Below are 25,721 nucleotides of genomic sequence, written 5' to 3' on the forward strand. Positions count from 1 at the left end.
CCAAAAGCAGTCAGTCTAATTAAGCACCTTGCTTTCTAATAAAGTTTGATATCCTCCTGCATGGGGCACTAGTTGTCCAGCCCGTATGGTTGCACCTCCAACTCTCACCATCTGCCCACTCAGTGGTTCAACAAAGGGCTCACCCAGCAGGACTCCACCTACTGGCAGCACATCTCCTACAGAGGCACACAGAACAAGTTTGTCTGACTGAAGTTATGTACTCTAGAGTGTAACGGGAACTCCAGCAGCTCTAACCTGTTATTGGATCCAAGCTCACCCCGACGGTGAGCACAATGTTCCCTGTCCTGGAGTCCAGCATAGGATAACCAATCTGTATAGGCTGTGGTAAGCGGGTGAGAGGGCAGACATGGACTCTTCCCAGAGGGTAGACTAACCCAGTTTGGGGGTGAATGGTTACTGCCAGAATAGGTACTGGGACCCCTTTGTCAGGGTCTGCCATGGGAATCCCCAGCTGCAGTCTCTGGCCTGGTCGGAGGCCTCTGAGGTGAGTGCTGGGGAGAGGCTGGTCTGAGTGGCAGGAGGTCGGGTAAGGAATGAAAGGAAGGAGAGGACTATCCCACTTCCTGTTATCATCTGGAATCATTTAAAAACAGCACATAATTGCTTTTTAATGCAGAGATCTCAGGCATGTTTCATGAACCATATGAGCCCTTCTTCAGTAATCTTTAATGCGTGTCATAAGTTATTTTCCATGAGATGAGCTATTTTAGCATAAAATGGTTATATTCATTTTGATTCAGTTCAATGCTGCTGGAAATGACCAGCATTGAACTTTCTATTAGGCTTTCTATTTGTAGAAACAGCATGTTTTGGTCAAGTTGTAACATATTTAACACAAATGATCTGTTCTTCTTTAGTAATTGTATTCTAATAGCACGGTTTTAAAAATGACTCTTGGTGAGTTTAGATTTATTCATCTCTAAAATACAAAATTGGTGTTTTGTGTTTTCTGAGCATAAACACAATATTGATTGATTGGGCTCTTTATTTTAAAAAAAAAAAAAAAAAAAAAAAAAAAAAAAGTCCGAACTAATTTCACATGAAATCTTTTTTCTTTGACTGTTTTATTTAGCATTGCCCTCCTCAGTAATCCACAGACAATTCATACCTGTACAATGGTCAGCTGTGCAAACTAATGTAGAACTGGCAGGATCATAAGCCACGTTTCCAGCAATGGGCAGAACTCTACCGGTGTGTGGATGAACAAAGAAATTAGGCGGCACTGCCATCGTGTGGCCGCTGCTCAGCAGCACATGGCTGTGAGCATTTGGCTTTATGAGGCCTGTGACTGAATCACAATAAACAGCCCCAGAGACACGGATGGACCCATGAGGATCTGGAGTTAAGCAGAAGAGGAGATTATTGTGATCAATCATCTAAATAAAATTTTCATTTAAACCCTTTCACACTGTTTGTAAATTTAAATCCCCAGTAGTTATTCAGCTTACTACACAACTATGTTTGATTTACAACAAAAACATACATTGTATATTTTATTGAATACATCATCTAACATTTAGCAAATTAATAATGGCCTGTAAATGGCCTGTATTTATATAGTGCGTTACTTAGTCCCTAAGGACCCCAAAGCGCTTTACACTACATTCAGTCATCCACCCATTCACACACACATTTGCACAATAATGTATTCTAACCCACCTTTTCTCAGCCACAGTCTGTCTGCATGTTGCAGTGCACCTAATAAGCAGCAGATGGTGTAGTTTCTTTAAGAAACATAGGCGCAGATAAACAAATGAAAGAGTTTTGACTCACCAAAGATATCGTCTTTGGTAAGGACAGTTCCAGTATCAGGGCACAACAGTTTGGCTCCTATACCTTCGCCCAACAAGCCCCAAGACCCCTGACGGTGGCACTCTGCCGACAGTAGATCTCCCATCTCATCAACCAGTGATGTTAACCTCTGGATCAAACTGAAGATGGGAGACAGCAAATTGAATATTCAAGGGAATTTAAACCCTTAAACTCTAAGGTTCCTCATTACTACAGTCATGTGGAAAAGGAACGTTTTCACAGGACTCTATGCATGTGAAAAATGACATACATCCCATGATTCAAAAGCTTGTAGAATCACTTTTTAACCTGAATAAATTGATTATTAATAATTGAGTATTCATTTATGGACAGCTCTTTTAAGGTCCCACCATTGTATTTCACTAAGAACTTGGATTTGCCAACTGCACCGCCTTCTTTTCTTTTTTATCCAATTTCTTGTACCTTTGCTGCTGCACTGAAAATCATTGTCCTGTTATGTTACCCAATTTCAGCCATCTATGTTACCATCTAGAGTCTACTCAAAGAGTGCAAGTTGCTGCAAAACAAGCCCGATTATCACCCCTCCACCACTGTCCTTGACAGTTAGTATCAGATGATTGTGCTGATATGCTGTGTTTGGTTTCCACCAAACATGGTGCTGAGCATTATGTCCAAACATCACTACTTTGGACTCATCTGTCCAAAGGACAGTCAGTCAGTTCTATAAATTTGAATTGTGCTGTCATAAACTTTGAGGTCTGTAGCATCTGATATGTGGCTCCTCCTTTAGTCAGACCCTGGGTGAATTTGTTGGGACCTCCACTGTTGGGGTACTGAGTAAACACACACCTGGCTCTTTCTTTTTCACATGGCTGTACTTGAATAACTGAACAAATGAAAGCTTTACATTTGTTGGAACAGTTCAGTGGAAGTCTGGTTGTTACTATAAAGCTTAGACAGTAGTCTGGTGCACTCTCTGAGCCGAGATGTGAACACACTGTGGATCCTCCACTGGGCCTGCTGCTCTCGCCTCAGAACCTGAAGAAAACCAGTCATACTTGATCATGTATACCTTGCTAATGCAATAATTTTACATCTGAAAGTATATACTTGTTGAGCGATGCTATATAAATATACTTTACTCAAACTGATGCTACACTTGCTATTAAACCTTTTATTAAAAAATTTGAATATAATTTGACATGTATATGCAGCTTAATAAAAGGTAAACCTTCAGCTGACTGTCAAGTAGTGTCCTCAGCTGTGAGGCCAAAGACTTTCGTCGCACCACCTCTCGTTCAATCTCCCTCCTTAACATCTCATAACCTTCCCCCAGCTTTTCCTCAGCGATCATACGCGGATGGAGTATTTGCAGTTTCCCAAGCACTCCTTGGTATAGCTCTTTTACCTAGATGAACACATATTTTGGAGACAAAAAGAAAACATTAAGTGTTTGTCATAACCAGATAATCTATTGACAGCCCAAAGCAACAACCACACATTTAAATAGCAGTAGTGAGAAATGCAAGCTGCAAGAAGTGCATCAGTGCAAAATGTTCCATCTCCACTTACATCTTTAATACCTGAGCTGTCCTGAGGGCTGTAACCAAAATCTGTTTGTTTTTTTTAATAAATTAACTCTGCGCAGTGTTGGGAGAAATGTTTTCCAAACATTCCCAAGTTGCTCTTTCTCAAATTACACAAAAATAAGATCTCTTCCAAATGTTCACTATAGCAAATATTCTGTTTTGGCAAGAGATGGTTATGCAGCATATGCCTATGCTGTAAATTCTCCACAAAATGTCCTGTTCAATGGGGCATTACTGAAAGTTTGTACTTCGGAGCTGTCAGGTTTTCCAATCAGACTGAATCAGACATTTGTATTCTTCCCTGCAAAGAAGCTTCATTTTAAAAAAGAAAAAAAAAGACACCTGAGGGCTAAATTATTTATTGCCTATTCATAAACCAATAATAGGCATATTCAATATGCAGCTTTTATTTTAAGAGTGCAAAAGAGAATACTCTTATCTGATGTGTTTCTTGAGAGAATAAGCATGAGTGTGTGTGAGTGAGACAAGAGAGTAAGCGTTTATCATTTGACATCCTTTGTGATTGATTGGCATTTAAACTAACAGCAGCAGACCTCAGTGGTGAGCTGTCCCAGTCGTGTAGTGACAGACAGGCTCTGCTTGAGCAGGAGGCTGTAAAAGGTGTTGCTGTTGAATGCCTCCAGATCCACCTGGTGCTCATAATCCCAGAACTCCTCCGAGGCTTCTGTGGAGGCTGTAAAATAAACACCGTCACAAAGAAAAGGATCACAACAATATGAAAAACTCATCCATATTCCATAACTTTTCTCAAGGTGAACTTTAATGGGTTATAACGTTATGTGATCTTTTGAAACACGTAAGCATGTTTTGCAACATCCTCTCTACTGTTCATTTACAGACACACAGAAGCCTTGCTAAACATTTCACATTTTACATGTGTGTAGCAGGTACTTATTTCTCCCTTTTAACAGGTATTTTAATATGAAAATGTAACATTTTGTGGCATAGGAATTCATTTTAAATGGAGTAATAAGGTCTTGAGGGAACTCCATAAGTTCCCTCAAGATCACTGATGTCCATGGACAAGCTGTTCCTGGCAGTTCCCAAAGCTTTTTCAGTTATTGAGGAATGGTCTCCCTGCCCATGTTACGTTGCTACCCCTGTTTATCTGTTTTTTAAAAACACATTTTACAATTTATTTTTATTTCTTAACTTTTAATTCAGAATAAGCCTTTACCTGCTATTTGTTCATATTATTATTCTAGTTTTTGTTGTACTGTCACATTGATTTGGGGGGTATTTTGGTGCTTTGTATAGCACTTTGTCAAAACTGTGTTTTTTATAAGGGCTCTATAAATAGATTGGATTGGATGTGGGCTGTTTTCATTTTTCTATCAATGAGAAATCTGGCATGTAAAGAGGTTTTTTTTCAGCAGTGATTGGTTGGAAATTTTACCTTAGGGTCATTGCCAGTGCTACATAAGATGTTACAAGGGTTCTCAACGTGTCAGTGTGTCGTTTCATGTTCATTCAAGTGCCATATGTGTACACTCTGCAGGTGCATTAGTTGAAGTGGAGAAAACTATGTTATTTATTTAATGTATTGGGCTTTAGGGTTTCCACGAATGAGTAAAGTGTCAAAGTGTTTACATCTACAATGTTCCACCTGGCTGAATGGAGCCTCGAGTCGTTCTCGATTGTTGGTTTCGATGAGTCTTTCTCTGTGAGATCACCCGTGAACCTTTTGACGAGTAGTCATCCATTTGGTAGGCCAGCTGCAGCGAGCGGTACCGTGCTTTGATTGGCTCCTTCTCCGGCCATCCATATTCACGAAACAGGATCTACATAGTACAGACTCATCAATTAGAGTGATACTTTTATATGTCATATATACTTGTGTATGTAGACTAACCAGCATTGTCACACATAAACAGAGGATGACCACAGCTCCAAACATTATTCCTACGGTCAGCAGCCAGTCTGGCCGGAGTAACAGGTTGCGTCTCCTACTGATTCCCAACCTGGTCACGTGACGTGGGATGGTAGGGAAGAAGGAGCCAGGCTCATAGCACTGGCCACCCGCAGGCATCACTCGTACATACTGAATAATGAAAAATAAGTAGTTAGAGTATCGTGGCATAGCAGAAAGAGAGAGAGAATTTGTGTACATTTACATTTACTATATACTTACTATTTACTTGTTGCTACATCAAGGAAGTTATCGTGTTTGGCTTCACTGATTGGAATTTGTTTTTTAAACTACCTACATTACATTGTATAAGAGAGGTAAAGACGAGAGTGCAAGTAGGGTGGATTTATGACAGAAGGACAGCAGAGAGTTTACAAGATAGTAGTGAGAGCTGCTATGATGCACATTTTGGAGACAGCGGCATCGGCAAAGAAGCAGGAGGCCAAGCTGGAGGTGGTGAAGCTGCTCAGATTTTTGTTGGGAGTGACTAGAAGGGACAGGATTGTAAATGAGTACATCACAGAGAAAGCTTAAGTTCAGCATTTAAGAGACAAGATGGAGATGGACATGCAGAGGATTGATGTGGCGGAAGAGAATATAAGGGATAGAGAAAGTGGAGCAGCCAAAAGAAGAAGACTTAAATTTCCTTGTTTGATGGAACAAACGTGGATTACCTAATAGCTATTTACTAACAAGGTGTAGCTGTTTATAACACTAGCTTCACAAGGTATGCTTAAAGAATACAGCTGTGGTCAGAAGCTAACATCCACTCATCATGTGCATAAATGTCGTGGCAATTTGGGCTTTTAATGATTTCTTTGAACTGTTCTTTTCCAGGGTGAAATGACTGTACAGCATACATGTTTAATGACTTTAAAAACGAAGAATCTGGTGCACAAGCTTGAATTTCTTTTGGGTTGTCTCTAATCCACACAGCGTCAAAAGCATACATAAGACTTCAAATATGTACATACACCCACACTACTATTTGGTTCATTGTCCCTTAGTAAACTGCACCTGAAGCTTTTGGTAGCCAACAGCAAGCGTATGGCATTTTTCCCTCTGGATATTTGACCTCTCTTCTTGGCAGAATAGTTAATTTAGACTGGTTGGTTTCCTGTCAGGAACAAGCTTTTAATATATTCTACAAATGTTCAATAGAGTGGAGGTTGGGGCTTTGGGAAGGTCATTGCAGAAGCTTAATGTTAGCCTGCCTTATCCATATCAAACCCAGTTCTGAAATGTGTTTGGGGTCATCATTGGAGCACTCGACTCTGTCCAAGTTTCAACCATCTAGCTGCTGATCTGAGGTGAGGTTGAAGACCTTGGAGGTAGTCCTACTCTTCACAATCAGTTCAAAGAAATCATTAAAAATCCCCAAAATAACCATAACTATGATGAGTCCTTAAACTTCTGAGCATAGCTGTGTATTTTTGTAAAGTTTGTTACCAAATGTTTGTGCTGATGGCTGCTCGGTGTAAAGACATATACTCCCAGCTGGCTAAAGACCACAGCAAAGCAGCTAGGAGGAGTCCATGACAATGCCAGCTCTTCTTTTAACTGTCTGAATGCACCCCAGTCAAAGTCAGTGTTTGTGTTGTACAAGTTGTCACTGAAAGACATAAATAAGCGAGTTGGGAAAAAATGTACAAACAGAGGCAGGAGAAAATGGGCATGAAAACAAGTATCCAGCTTACATGTCATACTGGGGATAGTGACGTGGGCTGACAGTGAAGAGTATTACATCACCCAAATGGAGACATGCTGTCGGGTTCAAAACGCCACTTATGCTTGGCCTTCTTCCTTTTCCATTAATATCAGCCTTATCTCCTCTCTCCTTTTCTGTGTCTCCATGACTGATGTTTCTAATACTGACATAATGTTTCCCTGAAAATCCACAATGCGGTGCCCTCATTATTGCAGCAATTACTTGGGTAAAATTGCTCATGCATTCATTTGTGTTTTCATGATGTGAAAAGATTGTTTTATTATGGCACACCAGCTGAGCTCTGAGAATCCTGTTGAGCGGTGTCAGGAAACAGTTGCTCAAGTTCCTTTGGGAGGCCGCTGAGGAGGCCAAGGAAGCCTGCATCTGCAATCAGACAGGAAGAAGACAGATAGATGGGGGGAGGGGGGTATTAGAGAGAGAAAGAGAGGGGGAGCTGCAAAGCGATAAAGTGCAGGACATAAAAGGCATTGTGTGCGGCTGCGTCTCCACCTGTTGTTTGAACAATGTAGACAGGACGTGATGACTGGATCTGGCTGCTGCACTGCAGGTTCCCTTGGGAGTCCCACTGTTTAAAAATTGTCTCTAGCACACTGCCTGAGACGCTCGACACCTGAACACACACAATAAGTGTGTTTGCCATTAATAGGTCACTGCAGCACTGTCTGCAGCTTTCTCTTTTGGAGAAATAAAGAGGTTTTCGCATAGATGCGTGCATATTATACCTAAAAACTGTCCATCATATGATAGTTTCAGTGCAAATGTTACATTATATAGTTATCACACAGTTTTTGTGCTTCGGTGCATGAACCTGCAATTTCCTTTCTTTACCTGATTGTCATAGCTCCACACCAGTCCCATTTCCCCATTGGTCTCGCACTGGAGCTTCAGTTCAGCAGCTGTCCTGCTCCTGCAAAGGCCTCCACATGCAGCTCTTCCAGAAGGCTCTCTACAAATGCACAGGCCCAGCTCCCCATCAAAACCCCGGTAGTCCTCTGCAGTATGGCACACCTGCAGGAAAAAGGCAGGGCAAGAATCAGCTCACAGTTTTTAGTGGTCTCCTTTCTAAACAGAAAGAACAGTGAAAGCATTGCTAATGAAGTTAGAGTTTCATGCAGTAGTAATGGTTAAATGCTAAGTGGACTTAATATGAGTCTGTGCTAGGTAAACTATTGTCAGGTTCATGTAAGAGAGGGCAAAGACTGGTTTGTACTCATTAGCCTTGCTTAATATGTTTAGTCAGTGTGTTCTGTAAACAGACTGCAGTTTAAAACTGAACTTGTGTCACATATCTTGAGCACGAGTTTCCTGTCTTATGTCATTTTGTGGCAGAACCTTTGCCCTACTTTGACTGTATACATCTGATTATGACATGATTGCACAATGCATAACCTGCTGACTACAGTGAAATGACCACTGGTGTCTGTCCAGGCAGTCTCCATACTGTGTACGGGTTTTTCCATCTCTGCAGACATCGTACTGTTGTAGTACACATTTGTCTCCGTTTCCGGTGGTTTGATAGCCGATGGTGCAGTGGCAACGTCCATCACTGCCCTGTGGAAAACTCAGGGGGATAGCAGTTCATGCTGTGGTCAGTTTGTTACCTAATATTCCAAAGTGCTCATTCATTCATTCCTTCATTCATTGACACACACAGACACACTGCACTTTGAACCTTACTACATATCAGAGTATTATTATTGCTCAGTCTGAACATTGATTTTCCTGTCCTCCCTTTTTTATACAACTGTATACACAAACACCGATATGACAGCGAGACAAATCTCATATCTGTTAGTCTGAGCTGATGAAAGAATATCTCAACACCTGCGCGCACTGCAGCAGGCTAGGAAATTTGACCCTGAAGTGAGGAAACTTGATCAGAAGCTATTGAGCTTGAAGCTACAGATTGTTCTGTCGAATGTTTCAGAGGGAAAGTGAGGAAGATACTCTACCGACTATAAAAGTGTTCCCACTGGAACAGGGCTTTCCTAACACAAAAAATACAGGCTTGGGGAATTTGAGCTCTTCCTTGGGTTTAATTTATAATGGATGAACTCACAAGACAATAAAGGAAGTGTGTGACTAGTGCTGTCGAAAGCTGTGATGTGTCAGATGAAGTCAAATGAAAACAATGGGGAGAACACATAGATACACTTAACCCACAATCTGCACAAATACCCGGGTGGATCCAATCATGTGAAAAACACTTTAACAAAACAAGCCAGTGAACAACACCTGAAAACTCTGTCCCTCTTCTGGACAGATGCAAGTGTCCTGGCCAGGCACAGGCTGCTGAGCCACTTGACCACAGGGAAGGGGGGAATACAAGCCTGGTCTAGGGCAGTAGTGATGGGCAGGACACTTCAGACAGCTGTCCATGGACACAGCTCCAGCATGTGGACCATATGTTCCTTTAGGACAGGGGACTGGAGTGGGGCTCCCCAGTGGGCAGTAGAAACCTAATAGAAACAATAACATTGTGTCACACACACACACACACACACTATAAAACAAATCTTTTGTCATCCATTTTTCTTTATTCTCTTTATTTTTGCGTTGTTGTAATGTTTTCCAGAATAATGCCACTTTATTATGCACTCAAAACAGCCTACCTGGCTGACAGCGTGGTCTCTCTTGGTTATGTCCACTGAAGTTGTTTCCACGAGTCACAGTTAGCAGCACAGAAGCAAACAGCCACCGCAGAGAAGCTAACCCCATGCATTTGCAAGTTTGCTGCATTGCTAATATGTCCACCAGTGAAGTAAAAACCAGATGAACATCAATCCCAACTCTATTCCAGACTGTGGAAGGAAAAAATGAGTAGAGTTAAATCCATGATCCTTGTTTTCATCATAGACTGGAAAGTACTTCTAGAGATGCTGCAAACCCACAGAGATGCAAGGTAAGTAGTGTGCTAGTTAATCTGCATAACTTTCAATGGCTTGCTGAAAAATTTATAAGGCCAGTAAGGTAAGGTGACAGTAAGAGTGGAGTGACTGGTCACTGGTGGAAAGCAGCAAGGAAAAACAGACTGATGCTGCCTGATCACATTACTGCTTTTGTTCTTCTCAATGCTACCATGATACTGATTAATGATTTGGCTCCTGATGTACAACAACGCAGCTTTGCTTTAGAGGAGTCTACTGAGAACGAGGTGCGTCTCATCTAAGAGAGGATATCAATAAGATTTTTGTACAGAAATGCCACTGCAGATTCTGCTTACAGGTCAAATTCTTTATTGATTTCCTTATTGATTCCTGAAAAAATGTAAGTCTACATGGGTTTTCAGGGTCATTGCAGCTTCATAATCTCTGAGTTAAAAACAGTGTGGAAACACAGAAGAATAAAGGCTTCCAAGAAACTGGGATGAACAAAACCTCCGCCGCTCAGAGTTTTTCTGACAGTCTCACGTCACAAAACAATGACGTGAGACTGTCAGAAAAACACACCAGCACTGATAAAAGGAACAGAGAATCCTGTTATTTACAGAATCTTTTTAGCTTGCAACCAGTTCTCAAATACCATTCCCATTCACAGAGGTAACTTTTAAATTCACATAGTATGACAAGTATGGTATGGATAACTGATCAGATCAAGAGTCTGTCATTGTGCAAGCTTTAGCTTCACCTGCTGATGAACCAGTCTCACAAACCTGTCGAATGCTGCGTTGTCCGTTTATGTTTACTTTCTGATAGCTGCTGCAAATTAGCTGAAAGTGGAATGAAACTAAGGTCAAGGTCTGTGTGGCTCAAAAGCGACAGATCATTTGCATCAACAAATGCCACTTTTATGTAATTTTATGTAATGTTAAACTATATCATCATTTTCTAGAAATATAAACTCGCGGTTATACATGCATGTGCCCTCAGCTCACCATATACGTGTGACAAGAGTCACATATGCTCAAACTCTTCAGTGCAAAGAGGAACCAGCAGGTCCGTTTTTGTGTACAGTAACCAAAGTCTTTCTCACTCTGTGCTGTTTTTGTAGTGAAATAGATACTGGACTTTAGATCATACGAATAACCTAGATATTCCACTAGGGTAGCCATGAACTATGATCTTCTGATGACTACTCGCAATTTATCTAACCGAGCAGCGTTCAACTTTCACCCACATACGCGTGTCACTGGTGGAAAAAGCCGGCACATTTCACTTACCAAGAAACAGTAAACATAGCCAACAAAGAACTGCTAAATAATATCACAGATTTTATTACCAGCAGCATAAAAATATAAAAAGCAAAAGCAACTCAAAAATTTAAAAGGACCTCCGCGCTGTTTACGTGAGTTGTTTTTTTCTGTTCTTACAAGCAGCACAAACACTGATGAGTAAACTCTTCTCTGTCAAGCATCCAAAGCAATCCATGATAAACCAAAGCTTGGTGAGCGGATCCAAAACACATTTCGTTGAACTGTTACACAATTTAAAGACTACAAAACACACAACAAACAACTTTTCATCGGGAATGATGCATAGAAAGCCATAACCTTGACTTCAAGTCAAACAAGTTACTCAGTGCAAATATTCACGTAGTCTGGGTTCTTGTAAAATGAGCTTTTGACGTAAAAAGACAGAAATCAGGCCGAAGTTCACATGTGTCTGCAAATGACATTGTTAAACTTGTTTGGGTCACCCTAATAAATCCAAACCTCTGCAAGAATTCAAGGTAAAATGTCCACATTTGGGAGGAATGAGACCTTTCCATGAACTATAGACTGACATTTACCTCTTGCACAGATTACCCAACTTTCTTCCTCTTTTTGCTTTTTAGCATGGAGGTGAGGACAAAGACATTTTAAGGCCTTTTAGAACGAAAGAATGAAAGAGGTGCTAAGCAAAGAGCAAATTCTTTGTCTAAAATATCCACTATTCTTCATTTGCACATCATCTGTGCCAACCATCTCAACCTTGCCTCTCTAACTTTGTCTGTCAGTCTGTGATAGACTCATCCTGGTCATGTCCTCATTTTTGGCATCTGCAGGTCAACCTCCTGTGAGGTGAATCTAAAAAAGTGCCACAAAAAGAGGTTGTTTATCACATACATGTATTTATTCTGGGAGGAAGCCTGAGTACCTGGAAGAACCCGTGCTAGCACAGGGAGAATGTGCCAAATAACTCCAGCACACCCCTGTGCTCTCCTTTCATTAAACAACATGTAGTCATGCAATCTGAACTAGTTCATTATAATGTGAACTTTGAGCTAGCTGCCTCTTGTGCAGTGTAAACTTACCTACTGGGTTTGTAGGCTTTGTTTTTGCATTTTGATAATTACCCTGTTCTTGCTGGGGGTTGTAGCCAGGAGTGAAAATAATTTTACAAAAGGGGGTAGATGGACTGAAACAAGAGATCCTGTCTAAACGCTAAGGTACAGCCGGAAACTAGCACTAGCTAGCTTGGGTGAAAAGGTTTTCATGTAATTCATAAAATGAACATCAGACTTCTTTAAGTAGAATCTTGAAAGCTGCTTTTAGGTGCTCCAAATGTTATCAGTTATCTCCCGTGACAGTGTAGAAGGGGCAAAGGTACAAAACGCTGACATAAATAGGCCAGCCTACACCTTTGTTACTTGAAATAATTCTCTTCTCAATCACAAGGTAGCCACAACCTATAGCATACACATCTTACTTACATTTTTCTGCTATAAATCCAACTATAGTATGCAAATTGCATCCCACACTGTATTGAAATGAGTGTCTGAGACCAGAAGCTACTGTGGTATCAAATCAAATGAGAACGAGAATGAGTTCAGTACAGTCAGACTCTTTATTTTTTCTTTTCACTAGTGGAGTTAACTTTGCTGGCTATTAGGGTTACAAGTGTAATACACTTTCAAGCATTTGCAGACGTGAAGGCCATTTCTTCTGTGCAGGGTGTGTTTCTAACTTACTTTAGGCTTTTTTTCACTCAAAATTCCAAAGGTATTGTTGAGCTTTGCTGGAAACATTTTTATTCTTATTTTTTGATCCTCTCCAATCCTTCAATCCTCATTTCACTTCAATAATGTGGCAAAAAATCTGGGTACGTTTTATAACAGCTAAACAGTTAGAGGCATGACATCACCTTGTGTGTGTGTGTGTGTGTGTGTGTGTGTGTGTGTGTGTGTGTGTGTGTGTGTGTGTTCTATCATCAGTGTGACCCTCCACGTGTTGACTGTTGACATAAGCAGAGTTGGGGCAGCTGCTCTGATAACAAGGACTTTATAAGTCAGATGAGATGAGCAGTCAGTCCACACACCCCTGATACTCAGGTAAAGACATACTTACATGCATAATGTGCTTATTTTTGTACTGGGAGAAGAATATATTGAAAAGTTCTTATAGTTATATGTTTTGAGGGTAAAATTCAAATATTTTTCTATGGTCTGTCCTTCTACAGAAAGATGAACATGCATTTAAAAGTTGTAATCTTTGCTGTGTCCTTCCTGACAACTTCAGGTACGTTTATCTCCTCCTTTTTCTTCATTTTGCCATGTGATTCTTTATTTATGTAGATTTATGCTTCTTTTTTTTTAACTATAGGATACCCACTACACAGTGACAGCAGAGAGCCAACTAGGTCTGATGGAAAGACCAACCAAGCTCATGACAAGGCAGACCTCACAAAAGATTTGCAGTAAGTTGTCTTCATGAACGACCATATCTTCAGTGTCTAAAGACATATGCAAATATAAATACTTGCTTACTACTATTTTGTAGCATATAACCTGTCTTCACATGTTATAATTCAGTTCTTCTTTCTTGATTTCTGCAGAAAGGTTTACAAGAGCAGCATAGACAGCAGTGCACTTTACAACCAAGAACATGATGACAACCCTGTGGCAGAGGAAATGCAGCGCAAGCTCACCATGGAGTCGGAGCGCCTGCGCATCCGTCTGCGTCAAGAGCTGGTGGAGCTGCGAGAGAGGCTGTCCCCATCTTCGGCACATCTCAGTTCCCGCCTGGCCAGCATGAGAGAACGCTTAACTCCCCTGACTCAGCAGCTCCAAGGCTCTCTTAGTAGCAACAGCCAAGATCTGTGCAGCCAGCTGAGTCTCTATCTGCAGGCTTTAGAAACAGCTGAGGCTCAGGAGGAGGCCAGTCCATCTCTGTATCAGGAAGCCTTCGAGTTAATCAGCCAATCCCTGGAGCACAGCAGTTTTAAGTTTGCTAACACCATCAGTGACTTTTATACCAAAGCAAGTGGAGTGATTGAACATCTGAAACAGACTAGTGATCGTGAAGAAGAGCCAAGCACATCAAATGTATGGCTGGAAATGAGCTCCAAGTTGGGACAGGAAGTGAGTTCACTTAAAGAGGAGGCACGGAACAGAGTGGAGGCCCTGAAAGTACAGCTTTCTGCAGTGCTACAATCTGCACAACCTCATACGGCAGAAATGAGAAGTAGCATAGAGCAGTTCTGCCAAAATGCATCCATGGAGGTCCAAGTGCTTCAAGCCCGAATGGAAAGGCTGTTTACAGGGCTGGAAAAGGAGCTTGTGGTCCCAAGAGCCTCCAGCGCGACTTCTTCATTTACACTCCAAAGTGGCTCTTTGCGGGAGGACTTCTCAGTAAAGCTCTCAGCTTTGATTCAGGACATTATGCAGTCAATGCAGTGACTACAGAAATCTGTATTCCTTTTCATTTATTTGTTTGTTGCCATTGTAGCAGCACAGTGAGTATGTTGTAAATATGTCTGAAAGTGTGAATTTGATGCATTTGTTTCATTCTGTATGTGACCGAGTGAGGAACTGTCAATATGTATATATATGTATATATATATATCGCTGCCTTTTCATAAAGGTATTGATGACACTGTACAAATGACCCTTTTTTCTGTCAATTAATTATTGCATGTCAGTCACAGAGTCTCTGAGTTTCTTTGTTTGTTTGTGTTTATTTAACGCATATACTTTATTTGCTTATAAGCAGTTGAGATTCTATAGAAGACATCTTACACAAAAAAAAATATTGTAGACAAGTATAATCAAAATTTATTTCTATTGCCATAAAATATCAGAATTACTTGTTTTTTAATTGCTTTACAGTTCAAGTTTGACTTTCCCTTCACAACTGACAAGCAAGTATGGATACAAAATTATATTTAATAGGATGAAAACTACAACATTATCAGATTTTACCTCACAATCTACAGCACTATGCAGCTTCAGCATTGTACAAGGTGACAATGCAAAGAGAATTGGCTGGTTGATCTGTCAGTTCAGTGCAATTAAACAGCTTCAGAACAAACCAGCCACCAAGACCCAGCAGGACAGCAGGCACACAGTCAGGCCTGTCATGTTATGGCCATCGCTGCCTGAAGTCACGGTATTACCTGATGCACACAAGAAGAGATGAATTAAGTTTGCTTTTTGAATTATGAAACAATATTAAGATGTATTTATAAGTCTAACTAAAGTATACTCACTGTCTTCTGCATTGGGAGAGTCTTTAATAAAGTAAAAGAAAAATGGAAAGTGAGAAACTTAAAAAGTATTCTTGGAAAATCGCAAGAAAAGAATAAAAATATGTTTCAAACCTTTAGCCATGTAAAGAGGTCCGACTGAAATGGTAGTTGATTCGCTGCTTTCTTTACCAAAAGGAACCAAAGACCTTTTTCTTCTGTTATTAGCACAATTCTGAAAATATTTAACACAAAACATGTGGAAACTATGGATTTATAATATACATGTTAAGATAGGGATGAGCATACAGCACCAGGGATTTAGTGGCCCAACTGTGAACCACAAAGTGTTGCTGGTGGAAATAACAACCTCTTTCCTGCCAAGTTCTATAAAACCATTAAGTAATATATATTATAGATTATAGATTATTAAATATTGGCTGTGGTATCTTTTCTCTACCATGACTTTATCTGCTGTTTCAAAGAATGCGTTCATTCTTGACTTTTCAACTTACTTGAAATTACCTGAATTTGTTGGCATTTGCTAGGCTCACAGAGTCTCAGCATGCAGTGCACATAGATGCTGGACTTTGCCTGGTCATGGTGCTGAACAAAGCGGAAGGCCTCAAAGTTAAACCGGGCAACCGTGGAGACGCCATTGCTCGTCACAGTCGTCCTGTTAGCTATATCGCAGCTGGTGGAAAGTGTTTTTTTTTTTATTAAAGACATGAAAATATCTTAATGTACAGTTACACTGTGCTAGTGTGTGCTTTCTTACCCAGTGAAGAAGTCATACTGCACGCTCTGTGACATATTGTAAGGAGTTGGAGTAGCAAAACAACGATCCAAGAGTAAATTGAAACTAAAAAAAAGACAATGCTGAATCAACAGGAATGAAGTCTGATGAGTTCGTTATGAGCATCCGAAAGGCATTTACTTACTTTTGTGTCAGATTATCAGCCTCGACCTCCACATATATCTTGGTTCGCAGCTCAAGTCCTGTTGCAGGCACCACTAACGGATAGTTATAGTTGGAGTCCTAAAAAAAAGAGTGTCAGAGTAACCCAAGTCATTAGAAACACATTTGATTTGTGTCCTCATGAGCTGACTGATAACTTATACCTACGTTAAAAACACTCATTTTGAGTGAATCGATGAAGGTCCCATTATTGTTGCTGGTTGCCACAGAGACTGAGGAGCTAGAAAAATAATTGAAAACATGCAAAAAAAAGACAGAGAAAGATATGGTAACTTTTAGATTTGCTGTATAAATGCGCAATAAGAAACATATCTCTGGAGTAAGTACAGGGTGAGCCATTTATATGGATACACCATAATAAAATGGGAATGGTTGGTGATATTAAAGTCCTGTTTGTGGCACATTAGTATATGTGAGGGGGCAAACTCCTCAAGATGAGTGGTGACCATGGTGGCCATTTGGAAGTCGGCCATCTTGGATACAACTTTTGTTTTTTCAATAGGAAGAGGGCCATGTGACACATCAAACTTATTGGTAATGTCACAAGAAAAACAATGGTGTGCTTGGTTTCAATGTAACTTTATTCTTTCATGAGTTATTTACAAGTTTCTCTTTGTTCACAGCCATTGACATGTCAAAGAGGTTAACACGTGAGGAGTGGATTGAAATCGTGTTGATATCTGGTGAACGCAGTAACCGGGTCATTGCAGCAGATTTCAATGCAAGACACCCTATGAGACCACCCATCTCCCATGCTACAGTTAGCAAACTGCTTGCTAAGTTTCGTGAAACTGGTTCAGTGTTGGATTTGCCAAAATGTGGACGCAAGAAAACTGTCACTAATGAAGAAACATCAGTGGGTGTCCTAGCTTCATTCAGCAAGAGCCCACAGCGTAGCACTCGCCGCATGTCACTGGAGAGGGGCATTAGTCAAACATCCCTTCGGCGGATATTAGCTACTCACAAATGGCACCCTTGCAAACTCCAGCTACTGCAGCATCTCAACGAGGATGACCCAGATTGGCGCACAGAATTTGCAGAATGGGCAAAACAAAAATTGGAACAGGACCCTCAGTTCATGCAGAAGATTTTGTTCAGTGATGAGACAAACTTTTATGTGAATGTTGAAGTTAACAAACAAAACCAACGCTAGTTTTTCCAGCAAGATGGTGCACCACCACATTATGGGTGCCAGGTCCAAGCATTCCTAGATGAACAGTTTCCTGGAAAGTGGATTGGTCGTTGTTGGCCAGTTGAATGGCCCCCAAGGTCTCCCAATCTGACCCCCTTAGATTTTTATCTTTGGGCTCATCTGAAGGCAATTGTCTATCATGTGAAGATACGAGATGTGCAGCACCTGAAACTACGAATACTGGATGCCTGTGCTGGCATTTCTCCTGCGGTGTTGCTATCAGTGTGTGAAGAGTGGGAGAAGAGGGTTGCATTGACAATCCAACACAATGGGCAGCACATTGAACACATTTTATAAGTGGTCAGAAACTGAATGAAAGAATAAAGTTACGTTGAAACCAAGCACACCATGTTGTTGTTATTCTTGTGACATTACCAATAAGTTTGATGTGTCACATGGCCCTCTTCCTATTGAAAAAACAAAAGTTGTATCCAAGATGGCCGACTTCTAAATGGCCACCATGGTCACCACCCATCTTGAGGAGTTTGCCCCCTCACATATACTAATGTGCCACAAACAGAACTTTAATATCACCAACCATTCCCATTTTATTACGGTGTATCCATATAAATGGCCCACCCTGTATATCTGGTTCCTCACGCTGTAATCTGTGTATTGTTCAAAAGGTATTGCAGTGGATATCGGCAGGAGAAGTGGTAATAGAGATCTGTGGAGTAGCTGATCAGCCCCTGGTCAGATCTAGGTGTGTTAATGTATCCTGTAATAACTGCCTGGATACTCAAGAAGCTGCTGAAGGGACCTGTAGGGTCTGGCTTTTCATCTACAATCTAAGAAAGATAGAAAGAGATACGATTGTGGTTCATATATGCTGCTAAACAGTTTCCCAAAAAGCAGCCAGATAACTAACATCTGGCAGCTCCATTTTCCAGATATGTGTCATTTTTTGCCAATCTCTCCATTCTCCAATATCCAATAACCTGCAGAGACTGGCGACAGGAGTTATCCTGACTCTGGTTGACAGGAAGCTGGAAATGGACGACCGGAGGGTTCACACTGGTGTCCACAGAGCCCTGGCACGCTGTATTACTATACTGCCCATTCAGTGCTAGCTCTGTGGCATTGAAGCCAGCCCACTGAACTGTGCATAGATTGATGTCCAGGGTAATCATGCTGGTGCCACATTGAACCATTAGGTCTGAGTTTTCTGCGAAAGAAAGAAATTTTAAAAACCCTGGGAGTTAAATAGTTGTTTAATTTTATATATTAATACTGTGATTTTTTTTAATTAAAAGGTTAAATGATTATGATTTAGTGGCTGCCATGTTTAAAGCCTAAATCTTGTACAGCTAAATAAATATATACCAAAATTGGTCAAAAAGCTTTAAAAAGAGCATTATTTTTGTTTTCTTAATAGCACTGATATTTTATTTGTTGAAAGTCACACAAAACGTACCCGGGGTCCTTTGATATTCAGAGGAGCAGTTATAGAGGCACTGAACAGGCTGCAAAAGCATCACCAGCAGGGGGAGACAACAGTAAAGAGCCATAATGGCAGTTCCTGTAAAAAGAGTAAAACAACAGTAGCAACAGTTATTTTTATTATTTTATGTGAAAAATGTGTAAATAAGTTGCTGTTTTTCTGCTAGATGATTCCAATGTTTATAATAAGGTCTACAATCATGTGGAAAGGTCGGGAGCCACACTTCATTTCTTTAGAGAAGCCAGACGCTTTTGTAATTTCTTTTTAATTTCACTGACCTATGATAATAGTAGATAACTTATCGGAGAGCCAATTTTAAATTGTATCATGCCTGGTATATCACAGTATGCAGTCCTTAAAAAATCAGAGGAGGACAAAAGAAGAAGTGGTAGGCCTAAAAAATTATCTACAGCACATGAACAAAATCTGAAAATAATGTCCTTAAGAAATTGGATAAATACAGCAACGACCTGACATAGGACCTGAGAGATGCATCTGGCCCTTTAGCGCATTCATCTACTGTTCACTGAAGCCTCATCGGAAATGGTCTCAGTCGAATTCTGGCTGTCAAGAAACCATTCTCAAGGAAGGAAAAATCAGTGGCATCTTGACATGGAGCTGACCAACAGGCAACCAACATCCAAAGAAAATCTTTGAGCTTCAAGAAGCCTGGAGAACTATTCTTGAAGACTACTTAACAATAAATGTATCATTGCACCCATTTCCCATTTCCACATTACTGAATTTTTAAAAAATGACAATTGACTGAATCCTTTTTCACAGTACTGCATATAATTGTTTATTTTAGGCAGAGACCTATGCAACAACCAGAAGAGGGTCTTACCTTGGTGATACCTGAGCAGGTGCTTGTCACAGTATTTGAGATATATGACTTATATAGTATTCAGGATACATACCACTAGAGATGGGCAGTAACGCGTACTGTAATCTGATTACTTTTTTCAAGTAACGAGTAAAGTAAGGGATTACTATTGCAAAAACGGTAATTAGATTACCGTTACTTTCCCGTAGGAACTCTGCGTTACTGCGTTCCTAAAACCGTGATTTTTTTTGCGAGAACAAGTTTGTGACAACAGCTGTGTGCAGATCAACAATGGATAATATATGGAGTGCGGGAGAGAGTATGAGCGTGCAGCGTTTAAAGCGTGGAAGTACTGACCTTACTTTGATTCCATAAAAAGTTTGATTCCATAAAAAGTGACAAAAACATTAGCATCCGCTGTTCACTGCGTGGGAAGAAAACTTCTTTTTACAGCGAAAAAAAAAACCCTAAACTTCAAAGCAAGCACTGAGTGCGCTACGACGTAATGGGAAACTCACAGAGAAACTGCCGTATTCTTCCACTGACAGCTGCGGCACACCTGCACCAGGGAAAACCTCCGCCTACTCCTACTCCTGCTTTACAGGTGAAAATAGAGCAACAGGACCGCTAGTCTTGGACTTTATTTATTTTCTGCTGTGTTTTACTTGCATCTATTTGAAAGAGTGAGTGTAAACACACACACACACACACATTATATATATATATATATATATATATATATATATATATATATATATATATATATATATATATATATATATATATATATATATATATATATATATACATATATATATTATGTGCTGGAATGCGCAGAAAATAGGTTTAAATATTAAACAAATTTCTTCCAGTCAGAAAATGTTGCATATAATTACATTTTTGCTTGATGCATAAAGTTAAAAGATTAAAACTAATAAAACAAGTTTTTAAAAGGGACTTTTCCATTTGATTACATTTTATATGATGGATTATGCAGAAAAAGTAGAATTGGGCTGAAAGATCTATCGCTTCATCACCTATTCAGGTTGTAAATCGTGTTTTTAAAAAGTAACTAAGTAACTAAGTAATTAATTACTTTTGAAAACATTACTGAAGACCTGCAGGTTTTTCATTATCATATTGCAGCTAATGTTTCTAATAAAAAAGTGCCTGAAACACATGCAGAGCAAATGCATTTTACAAAGCAGAACCCAGGCCAATGCATAAATTTAATAACTGAGATCCTCCGTCGACTTGCAAATAATTCAAGAATCAGAATTAAAACCAAAAGCTAAAAACCAAAAAGACTAAACATACATGCTTCAAGAGTGGCTTTATCTTTTGAGAATTATGCACAATGAATGCTTGAAAGGTGATCTTGCCACAACAGCCTATTAAAAACTTGCTGTTAGTTCCCCTTGCATGTCAGACTTATTTCAATCTCGATAGAACTGCATTGCCTGTACACTAGATACCTATAGGCCACAACTGTTACAACTCTACTGAGAACACCCATTGTTCACTAGTAATATAGAAGAAAAGGAGCTTAGTGTTCTGCCAAAGAGCCCAAGGTGAAAGAAAACATTTGTCACTCTATCCAGTGTCACGCTGTCCTGATTTTTACCTCAGAGGAAACTTGTTTAGAAAAAATTCACAGGCCATTCTTTCACTCCTTAGTCATTGTATTGTTATATTTTTTTCCTGCAATGACCTTGACTGCAAAGTCATCAGTGAATTATGCAAGTAGAATGATTCAGTTCGAATCAGTTTTATTTATATAGCACCAAATTACAACAACAGTTGCCTCAGCACATTTTATATTGCAAGGTAAAGCCCCTATAATAATATACAGAAAACAGAGAACATGATGGTTACATGTCCAGAGGTTAATGGGTCAGCTTTAGCCACCAATGTCTCAAACACTGGACATGTGTGGCTTAATCTTAATATTTAATAGTTAATCTTAATACTTAATGTTTATCTTTATAAAGACTAAGATTAGGTATCAAACCCATTTCGTTTAATAAGCTTAACAGAAGCACTACTACTGTAAAATATGTAAATTTTACTGTGAAAGGAACTTGCCTGATGCATCGATACATTGCTCCCAGAACAGGGGGCTGAAATCAACTGTAGTGTCACCATCTTTAGCAGGGTATGTTTCACAGACCACACAGGATTATCATGACAGTGAGCTCCAACAAGGATTTGTGTGCAGCTTTAATGGCTCCTTTGAACAACAACTATAATGGTTACTGACATATAATCACACTAGAAAAGTATAAAACCAGGGCACAAGAGAAGGCAAGGATTTAGATTTGGAGGAAAGAAGATACGCTGGGAAGCTTGTGAGAAATTGGTACTGTACTCTGCAGACATGTAAAGCAGAGAAAATCCCCACTGTTACAGATAACCCCTCTGGGTGGGAATATAGAATATCACTTGGACAAGAAACTGAGAAACTTGTATGTTTAATAACATTTGTAATGCTTCGTAGTTGGAGAGGGTTCATTTTTTATTTATTTTGACAACTTGTAATAAATACACAGATAATTGCTCCTATGACACAATGCTGTAATCATCTTACACTGTAAAACAAATCCTGAATGGGTTTCAGATGCTTTTGATGGTAACAGATATTGTGTTGGTTACTCACATTGGTTACACACAAGTGGCAGAAGAAGAAGGATGAGCAAAACTACCAAAGCAGTGATCCCACTATATATATATATATATATATATATATATATATATATATATATATATATATATATATATATATATATATATATATATATATATAATATTATTATTTAATATTATTATTAAACTGTACTTAAAGTAAACAAAAGTAAAAGCATTTGTTCTACATAAAAAAATCCTCTGCAACAAATATGTGATTTCAGGGATGGCTGATGGTTTGTTACTAGAAACCCACAACTCTCAAGTTTAACCACATGTTAATGCAGTATTAAATCCAGTTCTACCAAATAAATGTAAAAGTTTTCTTTAAATTTTCTGTAATGTGTTACTTTTTTGTAACGTACAAGAAAATATAATTATTTACATAAATAAATCATTTTTTATAAATAATAATAAATATGGACCTTTTTCAGATTACAAACTGCTTTACGAGATGGGGTAAATGAAACGCAAGTAAGAAATGTATGAGATAAAAAATATCATTCAAATTAACGACTGCAGTGTCTGCAGACTGCAGTGTCTGCAGACTGCAGTGTCTGCAGACTGCAGTGTCTGCAGACTGCAGTGTCTGCAGACTGCAGTGTCTGCAGACTGCAGTGTCGCCTTCAGAAGTGGTGCTGCAAAAATAATCAGTACAATCTTAAAATCAATTACAACACATACTGATGTGATCCCATCACTTTGCTCAAGTTAAAATCATGGCACCTGAGTTCTGTATAGTCTGCAGTCATTCAGTAGGTTAGGAAGTAAAACAGTCATTGTAGTAATCTAGATGTTAAGAGACAAAAGCATGTAAAATAGTCTGTGTCTTTAACCTTCTAGGACCTGGCGTCCACATATGTGGACATCACATTTTGGGTTATTTAGACCAAAATACTAAATCTTGCTCTACAAGGGCCTAATATCCCCTCACGAGGACATTATACTGCCACTGTTCTATCGAAATTTTAAACGAATATCCTCATATGTGGCTCTCATTTTTCTTAGAAACAAAAATCAGGTAAAAAAATAAATTAAAAAAATCTGGTAATTCTTTGTTTTTACATTCATCAGGTCCCAATCATCCCAAATATCAAAGAGAAATTAAAAATGCATGCCATGAAAGAGTTTGGGTCTTAGGAGGTTAAATATTAAAATAGATCTTACTCTTGAAATATTTGTTAGTTTACAGGCTTAAAAGTAAATAGTTGTCAGAAAAAAATGAGTGTAGTTGGTAAGTAAGGATAATATTTTCTATTTTAAGTTTGGTATCCAAAGTAAAGAAAAAAAGCTGAATGCCTGAGTTGATGTGAGTCATTACTTTCTGGACACTTAAACAGTTTAAACCATGAATGGGAGTGGCTGCTTAACCTTACTTCTGTGTGGTTTGGTGTCATCTGCTGGGCAAAATTAGACAGAGTTCAAATGCTTCGTTGTTGTTGGGTCTGGGTTACAACTCGTGATTTGCCAGAGCTGAAGAGTTCAAACCAAGTGACACAACTTCCACTCCAGCAGAGTCACTCAGAAAGTCCGAATAAATATCCAATAAAGCGATACGTGAAAAATTCAGGTACAATTTTTTTCATGAAGTTTACATTAGTGGATTCATTATGTTTGTCTTGCTGTGCAAAGCAGTGAAATCCATAGGTTTATTTATTTTATTGTATGGATATAATTGGTACTTTGATATAGGCTTAGTATTGCCTAACATGATGATGGATTTAAGGTGGATCCTGAGCTCGAGGTGCTGTTGTTGTAAGTTGTATTTTATGCAGCTTTGCTACTAAAATAGTCCCTCCCATATTATTTTCATGTTTACAAACTAAAAAGATGAATCTGCCAGTGTCTCTGCAATAATCCTGAAGGAGTTGTTTGCAAAATAACAATTCTGGTTTACAGTCTAGCATTTGAGTCCTCACGTGAAGTTATCCACGTTGCATTCCTGTGCTGAACAAATAAGATTTGAGCCTGTTGCCCGATAATAAACTCAATGATGATGTGAGGAGAGGCTCAACAGTGGCAGGGTTTATAACACACAGTCACAGCTCTTCATCACATGACAAACGTTTGCCTGCACCAGCCAATAATCAAATTTACTGCACAGGCAGCAAAAGACCAAAATGAAGGAGAGGAAATCAGTCCAGAGGCTCAGTCTCTCTAGAGATACCCACATGACCGACACAGCTGTGTCACCAACAAAGAGACAGCCAGCGAGACTGCTTGATCCCAGGTAGCAGACCACATGCCTTACTAACCTATGATTATCTGTCCTCTCTCAGCTCTCCACAGAATGGTACTTTTACTCCACTTCCAAGGTCATGTGTTGATAGCTGTTATTAGAGGACATGCAAGACCACAGGCTGAAGCCAACATCTGTGTTGTGAGTCTATGTGAGTATCTTTATGTCTTAAAAATGTGTTCGATTCTTTCAGTATATCTCCACCAAAATAATTTTAACTCATCAGCATTACAGTGCAAGCAAGTACAAGGCTTTGATGGATACACTCTGGAAATTAGTCTGGAAGACCTAAGATGAGGGTCTTTCTATTTTTCCTATATTTTTCCCATTCATCCATCCATACAGATAAACTGTTTTCTTTATGTGTGTTTGTATATGTTTCCAAGAAACATAAGAAGAACTGTAGTGGAAATATGCCATTATGTTACTACGATTTATGTACAATTATCCAAAATGTTATGATGGAATTTACATGAAATATTTACCAAACGTGGGACTTTAGAGGTGCAATTTAGAGGATTTTGTGTTGGGAAGTAGGTACATTGTGCGTCATATGTTAACGTTAACAAATACTTGTGAAATTAAAATAAGACAAACTGGGGGGCATTATCAAAATATTCTTAAGAAAACATCAAAATGCATGTCCAGATATGCTTCTTGATGCAAGGACTCACCTGATGCAGGTGCAGATTGGGCACTTGTCTTGTGATCTGATTGCACACTGACAATTGAAGCTAGCAAACAGATGGGTGACTATGTATGCAGTCTTCAGTTGGTTTTATGGCTGCAAAGGCCAGTGCATATAATTCAGTCCACTCAGTTCCTCTTGATCAGAGAAAGACCCCCACCCTGGAAATGACCACTAACTTCACATTCATTTAGAATAGTGATGAAATAATTTGGCCAGAAAGAAAAATATCTGGTGGAGCTGACGTTGAAATT

General features: G+C 39.4%; 3 protein-coding genes across 3 annotated transcripts in view; 1 reads left to right on the plus strand and 2 right to left on the minus strand.

The window, feature by feature from the left end:
• The window catches only part of LOC102788825 (uncharacterized), a 32,558-nt gene extending 24,029 nt beyond the window's left edge, over window positions 1-8,529 (minus strand). Inside the window, exons 1-15 of the mRNA XM_087851517.1 lie at window positions 8,432-8,529; window positions 7,871-8,050; window positions 7,532-7,652; window positions 7,313-7,405; window positions 7,011-7,200; window positions 6,763-6,925; window positions 5,257-5,445; window positions 5,011-5,185; window positions 3,938-4,077; window positions 3,026-3,202; window positions 2,702-2,832; window positions 1,795-1,952; window positions 1,130-1,357; window positions 256-594; window positions 28-176 (exon numbers count right to left, since the gene is read on the minus strand). Coding sequence (XP_087707643.1) covers window positions 28-176; window positions 256-594; window positions 1,130-1,357; window positions 1,795-1,952; window positions 2,702-2,832; window positions 3,026-3,202; window positions 3,938-4,077; window positions 5,011-5,185; window positions 5,257-5,445; window positions 6,763-6,925; window positions 7,011-7,200; window positions 7,313-7,405; window positions 7,532-7,652; window positions 7,871-7,900 — 2,283 coding nt within the window. The 5' untranslated portion in view covers window positions 7,901-8,050; window positions 8,432-8,529. The remainder of the gene's footprint in view (window positions 1-27; window positions 177-255; window positions 595-1,129; window positions 1,358-1,794; window positions 1,953-2,701; window positions 2,833-3,025; window positions 3,203-3,937; window positions 4,078-5,010; window positions 5,186-5,256; window positions 5,446-6,762; window positions 6,926-7,010; window positions 7,201-7,312; window positions 7,406-7,531; window positions 7,653-7,870; window positions 8,051-8,431) is intronic.
• Window positions 8,530-13,218: 4,689 nt separating this feature from the next.
• zgc:162608 (uncharacterized) lies at window positions 13,219-14,901 on the plus strand. The gene is made up of 4 exons (XM_006795529.3): window positions 13,219-13,291; window positions 13,420-13,478; window positions 13,563-13,656; window positions 13,795-14,901. Exons 2-4 carry the CDS (start codon window positions 13,424-13,426, stop codon window positions 14,636-14,638), a joined length of 993 nt encoding a protein of 330 aa, XP_006795592.2. The 5' UTR covers window positions 13,219-13,291; window positions 13,420-13,423; the 3' UTR covers window positions 14,639-14,901.
• A 329-nt stretch (window positions 14,902-15,230) lies between these two features.
• LOC102787173 (zona pellucida-like domain-containing protein 1) lies at window positions 15,231-20,302 on the minus strand. The gene is made up of 11 exons (XM_006795437.2): window positions 20,216-20,302; window positions 19,009-19,113; window positions 18,533-18,759; window positions 18,195-18,382; window positions 16,550-16,622; window positions 16,365-16,462; window positions 16,202-16,285; window positions 15,949-16,117; window positions 15,559-15,658; window positions 15,448-15,468; window positions 15,231-15,354 (listed from the first exon to the last, which is right to left on the minus strand). The coding sequence occupies exons 2-11, from the start codon at window positions 19,100-19,102 to the stop codon at window positions 15,260-15,262; spliced, it is 1,149 nt and encodes a 382-aa protein (XP_006795500.2). The 5' UTR covers window positions 19,103-19,113; window positions 20,216-20,302; the 3' UTR covers window positions 15,231-15,259.
• Between the last annotated feature and the right edge of the window lie 5,419 nt (window positions 20,303-25,721).

Source organism: Neolamprologus brichardi, chromosome 14 (genome assembly GCF_056152115.1).
Source record: "Neolamprologus brichardi isolate AB-2024 chromosome 14, ASM5615211v1, whole genome shotgun sequence".
NCBI classification, from domain to species: Eukaryota; Metazoa; Chordata; class Actinopteri; order Cichliformes; family Cichlidae; genus Neolamprologus; species Neolamprologus brichardi.